This window comes from Trichomycterus rosablanca, chromosome 6 (genome assembly GCF_030014385.1).
Source record: "Trichomycterus rosablanca isolate fTriRos1 chromosome 6, fTriRos1.hap1, whole genome shotgun sequence".
Taxonomy (NCBI): Eukaryota; Metazoa; Chordata; class Actinopteri; order Siluriformes; family Trichomycteridae; genus Trichomycterus; species Trichomycterus rosablanca.
Window position 1 is genome coordinate 16730619 of NC_085993.1, and position 16950 is coordinate 16747568.

The 16950-nt window shown below is 38.5% G+C and overlaps 1 protein-coding gene across 2 annotated transcripts; it reads left to right on the plus strand.

Moving 5' to 3' along the window:
- The first annotated feature begins 2556 nt into the window (after window positions 1-2556).
- Window positions 2557-16701, plus strand: LOC134316313 (deoxynucleotidyltransferase terminal-interacting protein 1). Of its 2 annotated transcripts, XM_062996666.1 has the most exons (14): window positions 2557-2645; window positions 2903-2982; window positions 6799-6869; window positions 7059-7155; window positions 7253-7351; window positions 9218-9277; window positions 10843-10899; window positions 11139-11194; window positions 11295-11340; window positions 11432-11490; window positions 12890-12950; window positions 13698-13769; window positions 13873-13928; window positions 15520-16701. In XM_062996666.1, the coding sequence occupies exons 2-14, from the start codon at window positions 2905-2907 to the stop codon at window positions 15626-15628; spliced, it is 921 nt and encodes a 306-aa protein (XP_062852736.1). In that variant the 5' UTR covers window positions 2557-2645; window positions 2903-2904; the 3' UTR covers window positions 15629-16701. The 2 variants fall into 2 exon arrangements, with proteins under 2 accessions (XP_062852736.1, XP_062852735.1); XM_062996665.1 differs by lacking the exon at window positions 2557-2645 and having other exon boundaries at window positions 2695-2982.
- The last annotated feature ends 249 nt before the right edge of the window (window positions 16702-16950 follow it).

Consider the following 16950-nt stretch of genomic DNA (forward strand, 5'->3'; position numbering starts at 1 on the left):
AATAAATAATTAGAGATCGCTACATCAGCAATGTAAAACACTGCTTCCATTTCCAACACACGGGTGTTTATCGTCTCATATCACCCCGAGGTGGAAGCAGCGTTTTGTTGCCGCGAAAAAAGCCTCCCGTCCGTCTGTGAAATTATATCTTATATGAAACCGGTCCGTGGTGCAAAAAAGGTTGGGGATTGCTGGTTGCAAATTAAGATCACAAAGAACAGATGCCTAACTTTAACCTAACTTCAAAACTCTGGGATAAATTGGAAGGCTGCCTGTAAGCATGTGCCATACCATACTATTTTGGCTAAATAGATGTGAATCCCTCCAGCCATTTTCCGTAATCTCAGAGGAAGCCATTGCAAAAAATGTGGGCTTTTATAGCAGCAAAGGAAAGCAACTTCATATTAATGCTCAAAGATGTTTAACAAGTCCATTTGGATTTGATGGTCAGGTGTCCATATACTTTTGGCCATGCATAACATTAATATGGTAGTAATATTTTATTTACAGAAAAGCTTTTACAAATGGTGGGTGATGATCATTAAAAGTGGTTAATGGCAATATGAAGAAGGAACAAATGGAAAATTGGTCAATTATGTACACGCCCTGTACTCACCCATTTGTCAACTGCTTTTTAATCATTTTCTTTAGTTTGTGTGTAGGAACAGCTGCACCACTGCAACAGTCAGAGACAGAGCATTAGATTGCTTAATAATGATGGTGCATGAAGCCTGAATTATGCAGCTTAAATAATGCTTGAACACAACACTTAATGTTGAACATTTCATTAAGAACTGCTGAAAATGACACTTTTCCCCATAATGCCACTCAATACAAAAGTAGAGAGAAGGTTTTTTTACTAATACAAAGCCAGTAGACAAAGGTAAATGGTCACAGAAGGGCTTTTGTGTATAGAATACAATTTTAAACATTGTAAAACAAAGGTTAAAGACATTAAGAAAAGTATACGTTGACATCATAGAAAAGCTAAAACCTGTGTAGTCACTATGATAAATGAATGATTAATTATATGACTGAAAACAGATGTTATATGAAAGGTGGTAAAAGGTGTTTATTATTATTTATCTATTTAATTTTTTATGTTCATTTAAAAAGGTAAATAGTAATGATTACAATTATACGTATGACCATGTAGGCTGTGGAAGGATTTGCTATTGGTCTTGATCAATAAGTAAGTATGGTTCACCACATAGTTGCATGGTTTTAAAAGCATTTACTAATATTCTGCCCCCACCACATACATATACGTATAAACATAGCCATGGTGACCCTACTTAAATCCTCTCAGCATCAGTCTTTCACCTATGTGGGTTCCCAAGTTTCTCATAAACTTCTGCTCTCAGTGTCCTGGTGCAAAATCAAAACTGTGCATTACCAAAAGAACTCAATACCCACAACGAAGCATGGTGGTGGCAGCATTATGCTTTGGGTCTTCTCAGGTGGAATTGTGACTTTAGTTATGGTGGAGAAATTTATAAACAGTACCAATATCAGTCAGTTGTGGCACAAAACCCCCAGGAGCTGCTAAAAAACTCAGGACTTAAGCTGAAGAGTTTTTTTTTCAGCCCAAAGTATCAACAGAACTATGGCTTCGTCAGAAGAGGATCCAAGTTCTGAAATGGACAGCCAAAGTCCAGACCTGAATCCAATTGAAAATTTGTGGGATAACCTGAGAGGGTCTGTGCACTGGAAATTTTGGAAGGAAGTCAAGATGCCATGCTGGTAGACTCATAAAATCAAAAGGTGCTTTAACAAAGTACTCTTGTGTATATCTATGCAACCACATTATATTGAGATATTTACCCCCAAAATATGTTTTTAATTGAATTGTACAGGTTATAGATTACATTAAAGGTGGAAAATGTTCTGAAATTATTCGTCTTGGTCTCAAGTCAAGTCAAGTAAAGGTAAATTTATTTATAAAGCGCTTTTTACAATAGACATTGTCTCAAAGCAACTTTACAAAATCCAGGACCAACAGATACCAACCCCTGAAAAACTCCCTTAAAATTACAGGAAGAAACCTTAAGAGGAACCAGACTCAGCAGGGCCCCATCCTTCTTGGGTGGTCTGGAGGATACTTTAAATGAATAAGATTTGCACAAATAATACAAACACAAAATCGAAATGAACCAAAAGTTATAACTAGCAATAAATAAATAAATAATAATAGAGTTATTATTCAGTCCAGTCCACTGTAATAAAGTCTGTAGTGAGTTCTTGACATTCTTGGTGCAAACATGCCAGGCTCCGTCACATCCGGCAGGAGCAGCATTGTTGGCCCGGCAGTCTTGACTTCATTCCTTAACCACGGGCAGGTAAACAGGTTTCCATCAGAAGGACCTCGGGTCTAATTTGTTTACATCACAAAAACCTATCACTGTAACAGGGGTGTGTAGACTTTTCCGCTTTATCCACTGTTTAGTGTTAATGCCTCTACTATCATGGCGGAAAAGTTCGTACACATATCCTGGTGGTTTAGCCACGCCTCTTACAGATGTGCGCGTGCGCACTGGTTTCTCAACTTTCACATTGAATCTCACCAGCGGAAGTTGTTTACACTACACCGCAGACTTGCAGTGCTGGGCTTCATTCGAGGAAGCGAAACAGTTTCACTTAAATAAGTAGGACTCTATTCTTAAAGAAACATTTAGGCTTCATTAATATTGTACATTTAATCTCTTTTGAATGTGGTTAATGAATTGCGGCTAGTATTGCAGGCTGTAGTAACGGTTAAATAGTGAGATTTGCTGTTGCTGTCACAACTACCGTTTAGTTGATACATCCGACCGATTCGGATCAAAACATCAGTAATCATCAGAATCATCTATCTTCGTCAGGGACATAAGAAATCATCTGCGTGTGTGATTTAATCCCGCAGTAATGGGAGCCCACAGGAGTGAGGGCCGCAGAGACTGGCTGCAACAGGACGCTGGTGAGCAGCAACCGATTCACACAGTGGTGAGTCACTTCATGCACATTATGACTCATTTCTATTCATTTACCCTGCTGTCATGTCAGCTAAAGTGCAGTAAAGGCTGTTAGTGAAATAAATGTCATACACAAGTCCGTGTAATAATTTTGGTTAATATTAGGGCTGTCACGCGATTAAAAATTTTAATCGAGATTACTCGCGATTAAAGAACCAAATTAATCGCAATTCATCGCAAACTAATAACTAAGCAAAATTTGAACAGTAATGCACATTTTTATTGCAAGAACGTGTTTACCAATAAAAAAATTAATAAAATTGTGATAAAATTAAAAATCTGAATTATTTTTAGAAAGCCAGCCAATGCCTATATAGAGTTGTTAACAGCTACCCATCTGTCAGCCAGTTCTTTAAAATGAGTCTGTTCACATTATCTGACAAAAGTGAGGATCTTTACCTGTTCATAACTCATAATTTATAAAACGGATAGTTCCGGTCCTAAAATCTGATTGGCTGAGCCGCGTTCGAAGCCGTTGTAAAATCCCCGATAAACGCACACCTATGACCACCTCACATCATTCCATATTAATACGCCACTGAAAAGAAAAAGTGAATGTTATGTTCGCCCTCATGTTGCCTAGCAACACTGTTAAGAACTACCTGGGGTCGCGGAAGAATGCTTTTTGTAAGTGTTTTTGTAAATAAAAACATTTATAAATTGAACATTGTTGTATTTTATTATATTTTATGTTGACCGCCGTTTTATAAAAGCAATGAGCCACTCGAGACGTGATGATTTTATAACGGGGAAAGACGTTTTAGGCAAAACAACCTTCCCCGTGATAAAATCGCAGTAACGCACGGTCTCTCGTGGCTTATTGCTTTAATGAACCATTTCTAGATGCAACACCAGTGGTGTAACTCATTGGCGGTTCTAGACCATGTGAGGTGGCGGGGCCAGGCAGGGGCCAGAGGCTATGTTAGAGGGGCCAATTACTTTCTGCTCAAATGTGCATTGTGGGCATTAAGAGGAAACAGTCGATATTTAATAGAATTCAACATTTTATTTATGCAGTTTTCAGTCTACATTTTTGAGTTTGATGTAAACAGATCAACAAAGAATCACCATTTAAGGCATTTGCTCTGCTTAAATGTCATTTATTCAGTCCTTTTCTTTTTCATATTCAATTTGAGTTACATATACTGTATTCCTAGGGGGGCCAATGGGGGGCAGTGAGGTGAGTGGTTGAGTTCATGTTGTGAGTTCATTGCCTCACAGCAAGAAGGTCCTGGGTTCAATTCCCAGGTGGGGGTGGTCCGGGTCCCATCTGTGTGGAGTTTGCATGTTCTCCCCGTGTCTGTGTGGGTTTCTGCCGGGAGCTCTGGTTTCCTCCCACAGTCCAAAGACAAGCAAGTGAGGTGAATTGAAGATACTAAATTGTCCATGACTGTGTTTGACATTAAACTTGTGTACTGATGAATCTTGTGTAACAAGTAACTACCTGTCCTGTCATAAATGTAACCAAAGTGTGTAAAACATGACCTTAAAATCCTAATAAATAAATAAATAAACTTTTTTATTATTGTTTTATTTTTTATTTATTATTGGTTTTATTATTGCATTATTGTTTATATTTCGATCAGTTAGAAATATGTAGTATAATATTAAAATGCTGATACAAGAAAATCCAGAATGGATGTAAAAGACCTTTTGTTATCAGCAAAAGGTGCAAACGTTTACATGTGTATTCGTGCCTTGAACATGCATAAAGGTACAATTGATGCAGATCCTTAATTTTACTAAATTGGAATGCTGACTGTGAGCAGGTGCCCTACAATACCATTTTGGCTAAATAGATGTGAATCCCTGTAGTCATTTTCCATAATCTAGAAGAAAGTCATTGCAAAAGATGGGTGCTTATATAGTAGCAAAAAAAGCATTCATATTAATGCTCAAAGATGTTTAACAAGTCAATTTGGATTTGACAGTTGGGTGTCCATATACTTATACAGAAATTAAGAAAAAGTAGCCTTTCAAACACCAAAATTGTTCAGTTATGTTGAGACATATTGTGCCATTAAGGTGACATCTTTTTAGGGAGACATTAAGACAATGCCAGGCCTCATCCTGAATGCACTACAATAGTGTGGCTTCATGGGCACAGAATTTTTGTGCTAGACTGGCCTGTGTGCAGTCCAGATCTGTCTCCTTTTGAAAATGAATGGCACATTATCAAGAGGAAAATCAGACAATAGCAACCAAGGACTGTTAAGCAGATTAAGGGGGTGTTCGAAAAGCTAGTGTGCTGTCTACATAGGCAGCATTTTACGTCATCCTGTGCGCGCTCCCGAGAAGGAGCCTGTTTGAAATCCTAGATGCCTTAAAATCCACACTTCTGAGGCATCTTCATATTTCAATGTTATTTTGGCTCAAGAACGAGTGAGCATCCGACGCTGCCTTAGTGATCAAGGCAATCCCAGCGTTCATTGCGGGTCGGGTGCTCTTCTCTCTTCTCTCTTCTCTCTGATGGGGCGGAGAAATGAATGGAGTTATATTCAAACGTAAATAAAATATTACTGATTTTTAACTTGTATAAACTTGTACCGAGTGTTTTTATTTGCAAGTTCGGGCTTGTCAGGAAATGTAACCGTTAACGGTACATGAAGGAAGATGTTATATTGACGTTAGTGTGCTGTGCTACCTCATCCATTGGTTTTAATGGCAAGATGCTAAACGCGAAATGCAAAACCTGATGGAATCGCTATCTAAGTAGTGCGTTCGAATAACCTGCCTTATAAGTCACTGACTTATTAGAATCCTCTCTACTAAGTCAGCTGCCTATGTAGACAGTAAGAGAGCAAGGCAGCTCCCTAGGTTTTCGAACACACCCTAAGTCTCATATCAGACAAGAATGGGCAAAACTACAGCAATTAGTATTCTCAGTTCCCAAACCATTAAAGAGGGTAATTTATAGGAAAGGGGATGTAACAATACCACTGTGCCAAGTTTGTGTGTGTGTTGCAGGTATCAAATTGTACATTTGTTTGTAAGTTGGTGATTAAAAACATTGGAAATATTTTTGTGTTTTTGTCAGTTAAATAAATATTTAGTAAAATTAACAATTCACTTCTTTTCACTTAAATTCTTGTTTTTAACTTTTCATATATATATACAGTATATATACATATATATACATACATACATACATACATACACACCGATCAGGCATAACATTATGACCACCTCCTTGTTTCTGCACTCACTGTCCATTTTATCAGCTCCACTTACCATATAGAAGCACTGCAGTGACACTGACATGGTGGTGATGTGTTAGTGTGTGTTGTGCTGGTATGAGTGGATCAGACACAGCAATGCTGATGGAGGGGGACCAACTAGATAGGAGTGTCTAATAGAGTGGACAATGAGTGGACACAGTATTTAAAAACAGCGCTGCTGTGTCTGATCCACTCATACCAGCACAACACACACTAACACACCACCACCATGTCAGTGTCACTGCAGTGCTGAGAATGATCCTCCACCTAAATAATACCTGCTCTGTAGTGGTTCTGACCATTGAAAAACAGGGTGAAAGCAGGTTTAAAAGATATGTAAAGAAATAGATGGACTACAGTCAGTAATTGTAGAACTACAAAGTATAGTAAGTGGTATGGTAATATGGTAAGTGAAGCTGATAAAATGGACAGTGAATGTAGAAACAAGGAGGTGGTTTTAATGTTATGGCTGATCAGTGTATATTAAGTTATTTAAGTTGATTAAACAGTAGCTGGTTGTTTTTGACCTGTTTTCTTTGACATTTGGTGAATTTGTTTTTGTATGCTAGAACCCTTGGAACATCATGATTAAGCACAGACAGGTTCAGCGCAGAGGTAGACGATCCCAGATGACAGTGAGGTAACTGAAGTTTTCTGTTCTGCTAACCAAAGATAAGGAAGCTGCTTTAAGACAATGTTCATTGTAAAATTGCTGTACATATAAATTTGACTGACTTTGCAGTCTAGCTACAAACTCGACAGAGCCATTACATTTAGTGTCTGTGCATGATGATCATCATCAGTAAATCTTTTTTGATCATGCCACTAGTTATACAGACCCAGTGATTTCTATGGACCTTCTGAGAACAGTTCTCCAGCCTAGCTTCAACGAGGACATTTTGGCTGTCTTTAAAAAATATATGAAGGTAAATAAGCAGATAACACCCTGAATCTAGTGTCAATATGGTATTAAGGTGTCATGAACGGTAATTATATTTGGCTGTGCCTTTTTGTCTTCTGCAGTTTTTTGAGAAGGCAGCAAGCAATGTGAAGGAGAACGTGGGAGAGGATATACAGACAGATCAGCTGATCAGAGAGGCTTGTCGAAACTGCTTGGAGCATGTAAGGAAAACGCACCGCTAAACTGAACTATAGTAAAAGGAAGGGATGCAAATTTTGTCAATTTTTTAAAACTGATAATCGGATGTAAATAAAAGCAATAAGCCACGAGAGACCGTGCGTTACTGCGATTTTATCACGGGGATTGACGTTTTTGGCACGACGCGAAGCGGAGTGCCTAAAACTTCTTTCCCCGTGATAAAATCATAGCAACATAAAGTCAACATAAAATACAACAAATGCAACCATGTTTAATTAATTCATAAATGTATTTATTGTGTATAAACTTACAAAAAGCATTCTTCCGCGACACCAGGTAGTTCGATTAACAGTGTTGCTAGGCAACATGAGGGCGAACATAACATTAACTTTTTCTTTTCAGTGGCGTATTAATATGGAATGATGTGAGATGGTCCTAGGTGTGCGTTTATCAGGGATTTTACAACGGCTTCGAAGTCGATTTTTGACTGATAACTGACAAATTTATAGCAACCCATCAAAATTTTTTTATTAACAAGCCTTTTTATTTTGTTGCTTACAAAACAGTGTAACAAAGGGCGGCACAGTGGCTAAGTCGCTTTACAGCAAGAAAGTCCTGGGTTTTATTCCCAAGTGGAGCAGTCTGTGTCCTTTCTGTGTGTAGTTTGCATGTTCTTCCCATGTCTGCATGGGTTTTCTCTGGGTTTGCCCTGTGATGGACAGGTGTGTTTCCTACCTGTCCAGGGTGTTTCCTACCTTTCTCCCAGTGAATTGGACCCACCGTGACCCTGAATAGGATAATGCAGTGGTAAAACAGACAATGAATGAATGAAAACAGTGTAACATAGTAAATGTGGCAGTAATAAACAACAATTAGAGCATAAACACTGTAACATGAACAAGTTCAGCATTCTGAATTCAGATTTCTAAAGAAGAACAAGTTCAGCATTCTGAATTCAGATTTCTAAACTCTGTAGAGAAAAGTCCTAGCTAGCTCAATGACTAATAAAATAAATTGGCGCCCAGGTGGTGCAGCGGGATATTTTGCTAGCACACCAGCACAGAGTTTCTGAACAACTCGGTTCGAAACTCGGTGTTGCCACCGGTCGGCTGGGCGCCATCTGGCGGACATAATTGTGCCTGCAGCAAATACTAACTGGCCACCGTATCTGCAGGGTGTGGGTGGTTCTTCATACGCTGTGTAAGGACCCTGATTGGTGGAAGAGACGCCTGTGCAGAAAGCAGGGGCGAAAAGAGGGGGGCTGTACACGTCTCGGAGGAGGCGTGTGCAGCGACGTGCTCTCCTTGGATGCAATCTGGTATCTCTCAGCAGCGGAAGACAAAATCGAGTGCGCTAAATCGGAGGAAAATGGGGAGAAAATGCATTAAAAAAATAAATAAATAAATTGAGATGCACTCGGCTGGCAATCTTAAAGTTTTTTTCTGACAACTGGTGTAGTTATTACAAGATGATAAACAGAATGTAAATGAATAACATTACACACAGATCTATATGTGCAGAATTCTCCACACTGCTTCACACAGCTTTATTTTGTACAGTTATATATGCTTAATAATATGATAATAATAATTATTATTTAAATAAGATAAATGCTTTAAAGATTTCCTATTTAGATTAGCATTGCAGCGCTCTCTCTCTCTCTCTGAATGGAGCTGTATCTAAAACTGGTGCACGATGAGTGCCTTACAAATCAGCACCAGCACTCTGTAGACACGAACAGCTTTGCTTTCAATTCAAATCTAACATCAACTGTTGAATCAGCACGTTAATTTAACAATGACATCTTCATTGGTTATCTGTTAATTGGTTAATCATCCCTATTCACGAGTGGAAAAAGTAGTAATAAAGTTAATTGTTTTCTCATCTAGGCAAAACAGCTCTTTCCTGAAATAAGTGTACAGCGACCTGTTTTTGATCCATCAGTAAAGGTAAGAATCAGTCAGTAGTGTCTAAATTTAAACTGCTTTGTTGATTTAACAGATGGCTGGTTTGTTTAGCCAGTCACATACACTATATGAATGTAAGTATGGAAGCATTTATTTTGAAATTGATTGGCATGAATATGAAGTTTGTTGCCAATCCACCACAGCCCAGATGCACACTGCTGTGAGGCTGCCATGCTTGTTCTTTAATTAGGAGCTACTTTCAGTCAAACTTTACAATGCCAGTGTGACGCAGAGTTTTCTTTCTTGTCCAGCAGCCTTAAAGCAGAAAGGTCAATCTCACTGATTCTGGATAAAGCTATGGCAAATTAATAATTTCCACTTGCACCCATAGTAATCCAGAGCTCTTGAGTTCAATTATTATCTCTGCTGTTGGCTGGCTGTGTGCCTACACAGACATAATTGGCTATGTCTGAGGGTGAGAGGACTGCAGGGATTCCTCATTTCTGCTGCAATGTGCAGCCTCTGCTGGCTGGTTGAAGGTGCTTGCACAGTGGTTAGGTGTGTTAGGTAAGGTCCTCTTTGGTCAGGTTAGGGGTCAGTTATATAGGATTTTAAAACTGTATTAAAAATGCAGTTTACGTGACAGTGCTTGCACTCTGACCAGCTGCATGAGAAGGCCAAGAACTAAAAGGAAAGAGGAAAAAATACATCCAAAAAACATTTTTTATCAACGTTTCATTCCACGGTGGCTCGGTGGGTAGCACTGTCGCCTCACAGCAAGAAGCTTCTGGATTCGATCCCCAGGCGGGGTGGGCCGGGTCCTTTCTGTGCGGAGTTTTCATGTTCTCCCCGTGTCTGCGTGAGTTTCCTCCGGGAGCTCCGGTTTCCTCCCACAGTCCAAAAACATGTAGTCAGGTTAATTGGAGACACTGAATTGCCCTATAAGTGAATGGGTGTGTGTCTGTCTGCCCTGCGATGGACTGGCGTCCCTTCCAGGGTGTTGCTGTGTGCCTTGCGCCCATTGAAAAGCTGGGATAGGCTCCAGCACCCAACCCAACCCCCAACCCCCCCGCGACACTAATTGGATAAGCAGATAAGAAAATGAATGAATGTATGTTGTATGTATGCCATGTATTGCACGTCAGTAGACAGGATTTTATGCATCTCTCGGTTGATTGGAAGAGGTAGTTTTGGGTCATTTAATGTATGCTTATGGTAAAACTGGCTGGGTGGCATGGTGGCTCAGTGGGTAGCACTGTTGCTCACAGCAAAAAGGTCCTGGGTTCAATCCCCAGGTGGGACGGTCCGTGTCCTTTCTGCATGTTCTCCCCGTGTCTGCATGGGGTTTCCTCCAGGAGCTCCGGTTTCCTCCCACAGTCTGAAGACATGCAGTCAGGTTAATTGGAGATACTAAATTGTCTATGACCGTGTTTAATACTAAAACTTGTGAACTGATGAATCTTGGGTAACGAGTAACTACCGTTTCTGTCATGAATGTAACCAAAGTGTGTAAAACATGACGTTAAAATCCTAATAAATAAATGGTATATGGTATAAGGATTTTATCTTCCAAGTTCTTTGACCTTAAGTTTCTACACAATTTGCAGCGCTCACGGCAGATGGATGATGACTCCAGTCAAAGAGGCAGTCCAATTCCTAAAAAGGTATAGCTAAGTATTTATAGTTTGTATGTTTTGCATAATTTAAATCAGAAATGGAATTTTTAATTACTTTTATTTTAATGGCTGTTTTCCCATCTGAACTATCATTATGTGGTATACTAATACCATTTAGCTAAATGAACTAAATACCATCAAGCTTACCTGTTTGGTGACCTGCATCCTTTGCTTAATTTTTATTGTTTGAATTGTTACTGATCCATTTAATGTTTATGTTTGTTTAGAGGAAAGGTCGCCCCCCGGTTATACCTTATGACAGACCCGTGCAGTACAACATTTCGTACGTTTTGCACTTGAATCTTCTCGTGTTACTAATGGTGAAAGAAATTTTATACTATATTTATATTTTATGTAATAATAACTGACTTTCTTTTCTGTAGGATGAAGCCTAAGATACCTGAAGCTGTAAAGCGAGAAGGTCCCAAGGTAAAATCCTTTGTATAAACTGAACCATATAGTTGTATGCAGAATTATCAAAAACCTAAATATTAATATTAAATATGCTTCTCTCTGGTAGTGGGATCCCTCTAGGCTGACTGAAAAAAGTACATTTGTTCTAGGATCCAGAGCTAACAAGTAAGTTTCTATTTATTTTTTTATTTTGCTCTATGGGAACATTCTGTGTCTTCTGAGAACTGTGTAATATCCCAGAAAAGAAAAGAAATGCACAAACCTTGATTAAGTCGTGTAATCAAATTACTTAGTTGCACTACTTATTTAGCATGTTAACATGAAATAGCACTTTCTTTTACATTTCTTTATATTTACTTCATCATTAAGTGTATCTGTATTTATGCATTAAAATAATGTTTCTATTTTTTTCCTTTTTTTTTTTTCATTTTAACAATAAACTTGCTTTCAATTCTTTTTCCAAAAGAGTTGGTCATTTTCTAAATTGCAGTTAAAACAAGAACCTTTGATTTGTGTATCATGACTTAACGTTTTCACTGAGCAACTTGATGGTATTTTATTAACACAAACAAATTTAGAATTTGATGCCTGCAGCACAAAAAAGTTGGGACAGGGCCTCATTCTGCATGTACTACAACAGAATTGCTTCGTACACACAGCTTTACGGAAAATAAAGCATAACGTGGCTGAATGTACCAAAAGTACAATATAGGAATACTGCCCAAATTCATCCCTTGTTATTTTAGTACAACAAGCCACATTACGCTTTATTTTTCATGTTAAGCGTTTTTTGTACTGGGTGGCTTTTACCACGTCATATCACACAGTTCATCTCTTTTGAGGTGCTTTGAAAATAACAGCAGCAATCAACCGGTTTAAAATCGTCAGTGAAAAAGGGGTAAATGTGCTTGACTGGCCTGCCTGCAGTCCAGATCTGTCTCCTATTTAAAAATATGCCACATTAGATCAGATAATGGTGACCATGAACTGTTGAGCAGTTTTATATTGAGCAAAAATTCCTTTTGCAAAACTGTATCCTTAGTTACCAAACGATCAAACACTGAGCTAAACATGCATTAGTCTCAACTTTTTTAAATGAGTTGCAAGCATGTTTAAATTTTCTAAATCAAATTGGGTTGGTCAGTGAAAACATTGGTCAGTTAATTAAATGCTCAAAAGAATAAACTAATTTTACTGGTCAGGGTGATGTATGTTGGTGAAATTTGAGAACTCTTATGTGCTGTTTAAAATAAAAATGCTGTGCTGTGTATTTTGCATGATCTATGGCCTCATGAAACATTTGAAAACAAAGATTTAGTTGTCTTGCTTTATCAGATGTATAAAATAAGTAAAAAAATACAATGAAAGCTGAAAATAAGGCTTTTAATATTCCTGGTGTAATGATTGTACTACTGCATTGTTTTGCTTTGTCAGGCATATTAAAACTAATGAAACATAATAATTATTCTTTACCATGTTATTCTTGTATTTAATACAAACCTGCAAAAACTGTTTGTTTTTGTTGTTGGCTAAATAAAGTAATAATTATTCATTATCATTTCAGGGCCTTGGGAATGGGTGGCACCAGAGGAAGGATCTACATCAAACATTCAGACCTTTTTAAGGTACATTGGATTTGTGTGAACTTCATGCAGTTGGTAATGTTTCCTATTGTTTAGTATCAATGATTATAGTATTTCTTCTGGATTTTCACTCTTTATCTTCCAATCTAGTTATTTCTAATTCCTAATTATGAATCCGCTGCCTCTTGCACAACTTCTGATCTGATCAGGTAGAGCCGGATCACCCCATGCCCCCTCTGTCCAATCTGCAGCCACTTACATTTACATTTTAGGCATTTAGCAGACACCTTTTATCCAAAGTGACTTACAGTACTGTGACAGTATACAGTCTGAGCAATTGAGGGTTAAGAGCCTTGCTCAAGGGCCCAACAGCAGCAATCTGCAGTGGTGGGGCTTGAACCAGCAACCTTTTGATTACTAGTCCAGTACCTTAACCGCTACACTACAGCTGCCCACTTCTTATCACCTGCCAGTGTTGGGTTCCCACACAGAGCTGTATTGTGTATGGGGAGCCACGCTAGGCTTTATGTGACCTGCCCCTCAACTTTTGCATGTACCCGGACTGGAAATCGCAGATTACATATTGCAGGGGTAGTGGAAAGATACCCTGTCCAACCCTCCCTTCCTTAAACACAGCCAATTGTGTTTTGTGTGAATGCCTGGCCAGATTGTTTGCTGTGCTGACATTTACACTCAGAACTTGCAAGTTCGAACACTCAGAAGTGGAGTGCTAGCATGTTGGACCACTTTACCAACCAAGCAATTACATTTTAGTATTTTTTTTTTTAGTATGCTGCTGATGCTCAGGATAAACAATGGCTTGCTGAGAGGCAGCACATGAGAGCCACAGGTGGTAAGATGGTAAGTACATGTTTGTTGTGGGGGGGGGGGGGGGGGGGTGTTATAAATTTATTTTAAAAATGGTTTTATTACCTTATAACTGATCTTTTTTTGTCTTTTTTAGGCATATCTGCTTATTGAAGAAGATATACAAGACCTTGTAATTAGTGATGAGTATAAGTAAGTAAATCTGAGTAAACTTATTATAAATTTGTTTCAAAATGTGTGCAATATCCTTCTAATAGGCAGGTGAGCTGTGAGATTTTTGTCATAGGCTAGAGCTTTCTGTTTTAAAAACAGAAAGATATTTGAGTGATACACAAATATGCTTTAAAATACATTAAATATGTTATTGTCCTGTTATTTTCACTAGATACACTATATTGCCAAAAGTATTCACTCACCCATCCAAATCATTGAATTTAGGTGTTCCAATCACTTCCATGGCCACAGGTGTAAACCAAGCACCTAGGCATGCAGACTGCTTCTACAAACATTAGTGAAAGAATGGGTCGCTCTCAGGACCTCAGTGAATTCCAGCGTGGTACCGTGATAGGATGCCACCTGTGCAACAAGTCCAGTCGTGAAATTTCCTCGCTACTAAATATTCCACAGTCGACTGTAAGTGGTATTATAACAAAGTGGAAGCGATTGGAAACGACAGCAACTCAGCCACGAAGTGGTAGGCCACGTAAAATGACAGAGTGGGTCAGCGGATGCTGAGGCACATAGTGCGCAGAGGTCGCCAACTTTCTGCAGAGTCAATCGCTACAGACCTCCAAACTTCATGTGGCCTTCAGATTAGCTCCAGAACAGTGCTTAGAGAGCTTCATGGAATTGGTTTCCATGGCCGTGCAGGTGCATCCAAGCCTTACATCACAAAGCGCAATGCAAAGCGTCGGATGCAGTGGTGTAAAGCACGCCGCCACTGGACTCTAGAGCAGTGGAGACGTCTTCTCTGGAGTGACGAATTACGCGTCTTCGTCTGGCTTTCCGATGGACGAGTCTGGGTTTGGCGGTTGCCAGGAGAACGGTACTTGTCTGACTGCATTGTGCCAAGTGTAAAGTTTGGTGGAGGGGGGGTTATGGTGTGGGGTTGCTTTTCTTCAGGAGTTGGGCTCGGCCCCTTAGTTTCAGTGAAAGAAACTCTTAATGCTTCAGCATACCAAGAGATTTTGGACAATTTCATGCTCCCAACTTTGTGGGAACAGTTTGGGGATGGTCCCATCCTGTTCCAACATGACTGCACACCAGTGCACAAAGCAAGGTTCATAAAGACATGGATGAGTGAGTTTGGTTTGGAAGAACTTGACTGGCCTGCACAGAGTCCTGACCTCAACCTGACAAAACACCTTTGGGATGAATCAGAGCGGAGACTGCGAGCCAGGCCTTCTCGTCCAACATCAGTGTCTGAACTCACAAATACACTTCTGTAAGAATGGTCAAAAATTCCCATAAACACACTCCTAAACCTTGTGGAATGCCTTCCCAGAGGAGTTGAAGCTGTTATAGCTGCGAAGGGTGGGCCGACATCATGCGTGTGAAGGCAGCCGAACGAATACTTTTGGCAATATAGTGTATGCGGTCATTTTAGGGCATTTGGTTCACTTCAGAGAAGTGAACAATTTGTTTTGGAGAGCTTGACTATAAAGTTCAAGCTAGCCAATTGCAGCTTGTTTATGAAAACTTTGGCCTGAAGGAAGAAGCCACAAGATGGAACTGTAAATAACTTAAAAATATTGTGTTTGTTTTGTTTCCCCTTGATTTCCAGAGATTGTCCTGATTTGAAGTTGGATGAATTGAAGCCATTTATAGTTCCTGTTTGGATGATAGAGAAGATGCAGAAAGCAATGGAGGCTCAGAGATCAGAGAAGGAGTAAAGAAATTACGTCTTGGCACCAACAATGTTTTGAGCTTTCCTTGTCTGTATGATGTGACTTTTTTTAAAGAGCTACACATATTTCTCTTAACATGCTGTTTATTCAGATGGCAGATCTGCTGTTACGTTGATGAAAACAACTTCTGTTTCCATCAGGAGCCAAACTTGGTTTATGCTCCAAGGAACAACTTAAAATTAACTTCCCAATGTGTTGGCTTTTCTTGGTTTAATGTTTTAAGCTGCCCACTGAACAATAGGAAGGAAAGGAATAGAACATCAGAAAAATAACACATCACAAAATTAATTACACATTTTGACACTTGAAAGTGCCATACTTCAACAAGATATGGCTCTTGTAGTTATGTGTTTTAATAGTGTATAATTGCACTATTTATAAAGTTTATTTTACATTGACTCCAATAGAACATACATGCTGACTTATATAAACGCCAATGAATAGAAATATGTAGCAAACCAAAAGCTTATTCTCAAACAGCATAAACATTGATACTATTAGTGTTGGTGTAACTTTGCATCAACTTTAGTGTAGTATATAGTTGTTCATTAGACAGGAGAGTGAAAGTTCCAATCTTTTCCACCACTGATTTGAAGTACCTGCCTGACCAGGCTTTGGAAAGCTGTTTATAAAGAATCATAAACCTGGCTCCAATATTCACTGTTTTAAAAGCAGAGGTGAATAAAATACATATGATAGTCTGCTTTTAATTTTGATGTCTGTACATTTTTTTTCTTTTTTGTTACACAATGTAAAATATGATTATACAATCAAGCTTAGAAACTGTGCACACCCACATGTTGGGAAGTACAAACTATTAGTAATGTACTTTTTTGATCAGTATTTATAGACAATGCAAAGCATATTTGGTTGAAAAATGTTTTATAAAAATATATTTTCTTACTTGTTTTATTGGTACGGACTTAGTGATGCTATGTCATCAAGTTTTTATTTTTGTTTATTTTGAAATAACTTGATACCACTGTCCCAATGACATTAATCATCCAGTTTTTTTTAAATTATATCTAGGTCTTTAAAATAAAAAATACCAATACAAACTGTGTTCTTTTATTTTACAACAAATTGTTTAATACAAAATTGATCAATCATAACTATTCACTGACCTACTATAACCTAATGTAATTTATTATTTTAAAAAACTAATACATGAAGTTTTTTGATACTGCTTTTCATTTTTGTAATATTATAAGTAAGAAGGGAATATATTGTGTATATGCTTTACTCTCCTTCTCTTTATTTAATGTTTAAAATTACATTAGTCCCATTGTTTCTCTTTTTGTGTAGCT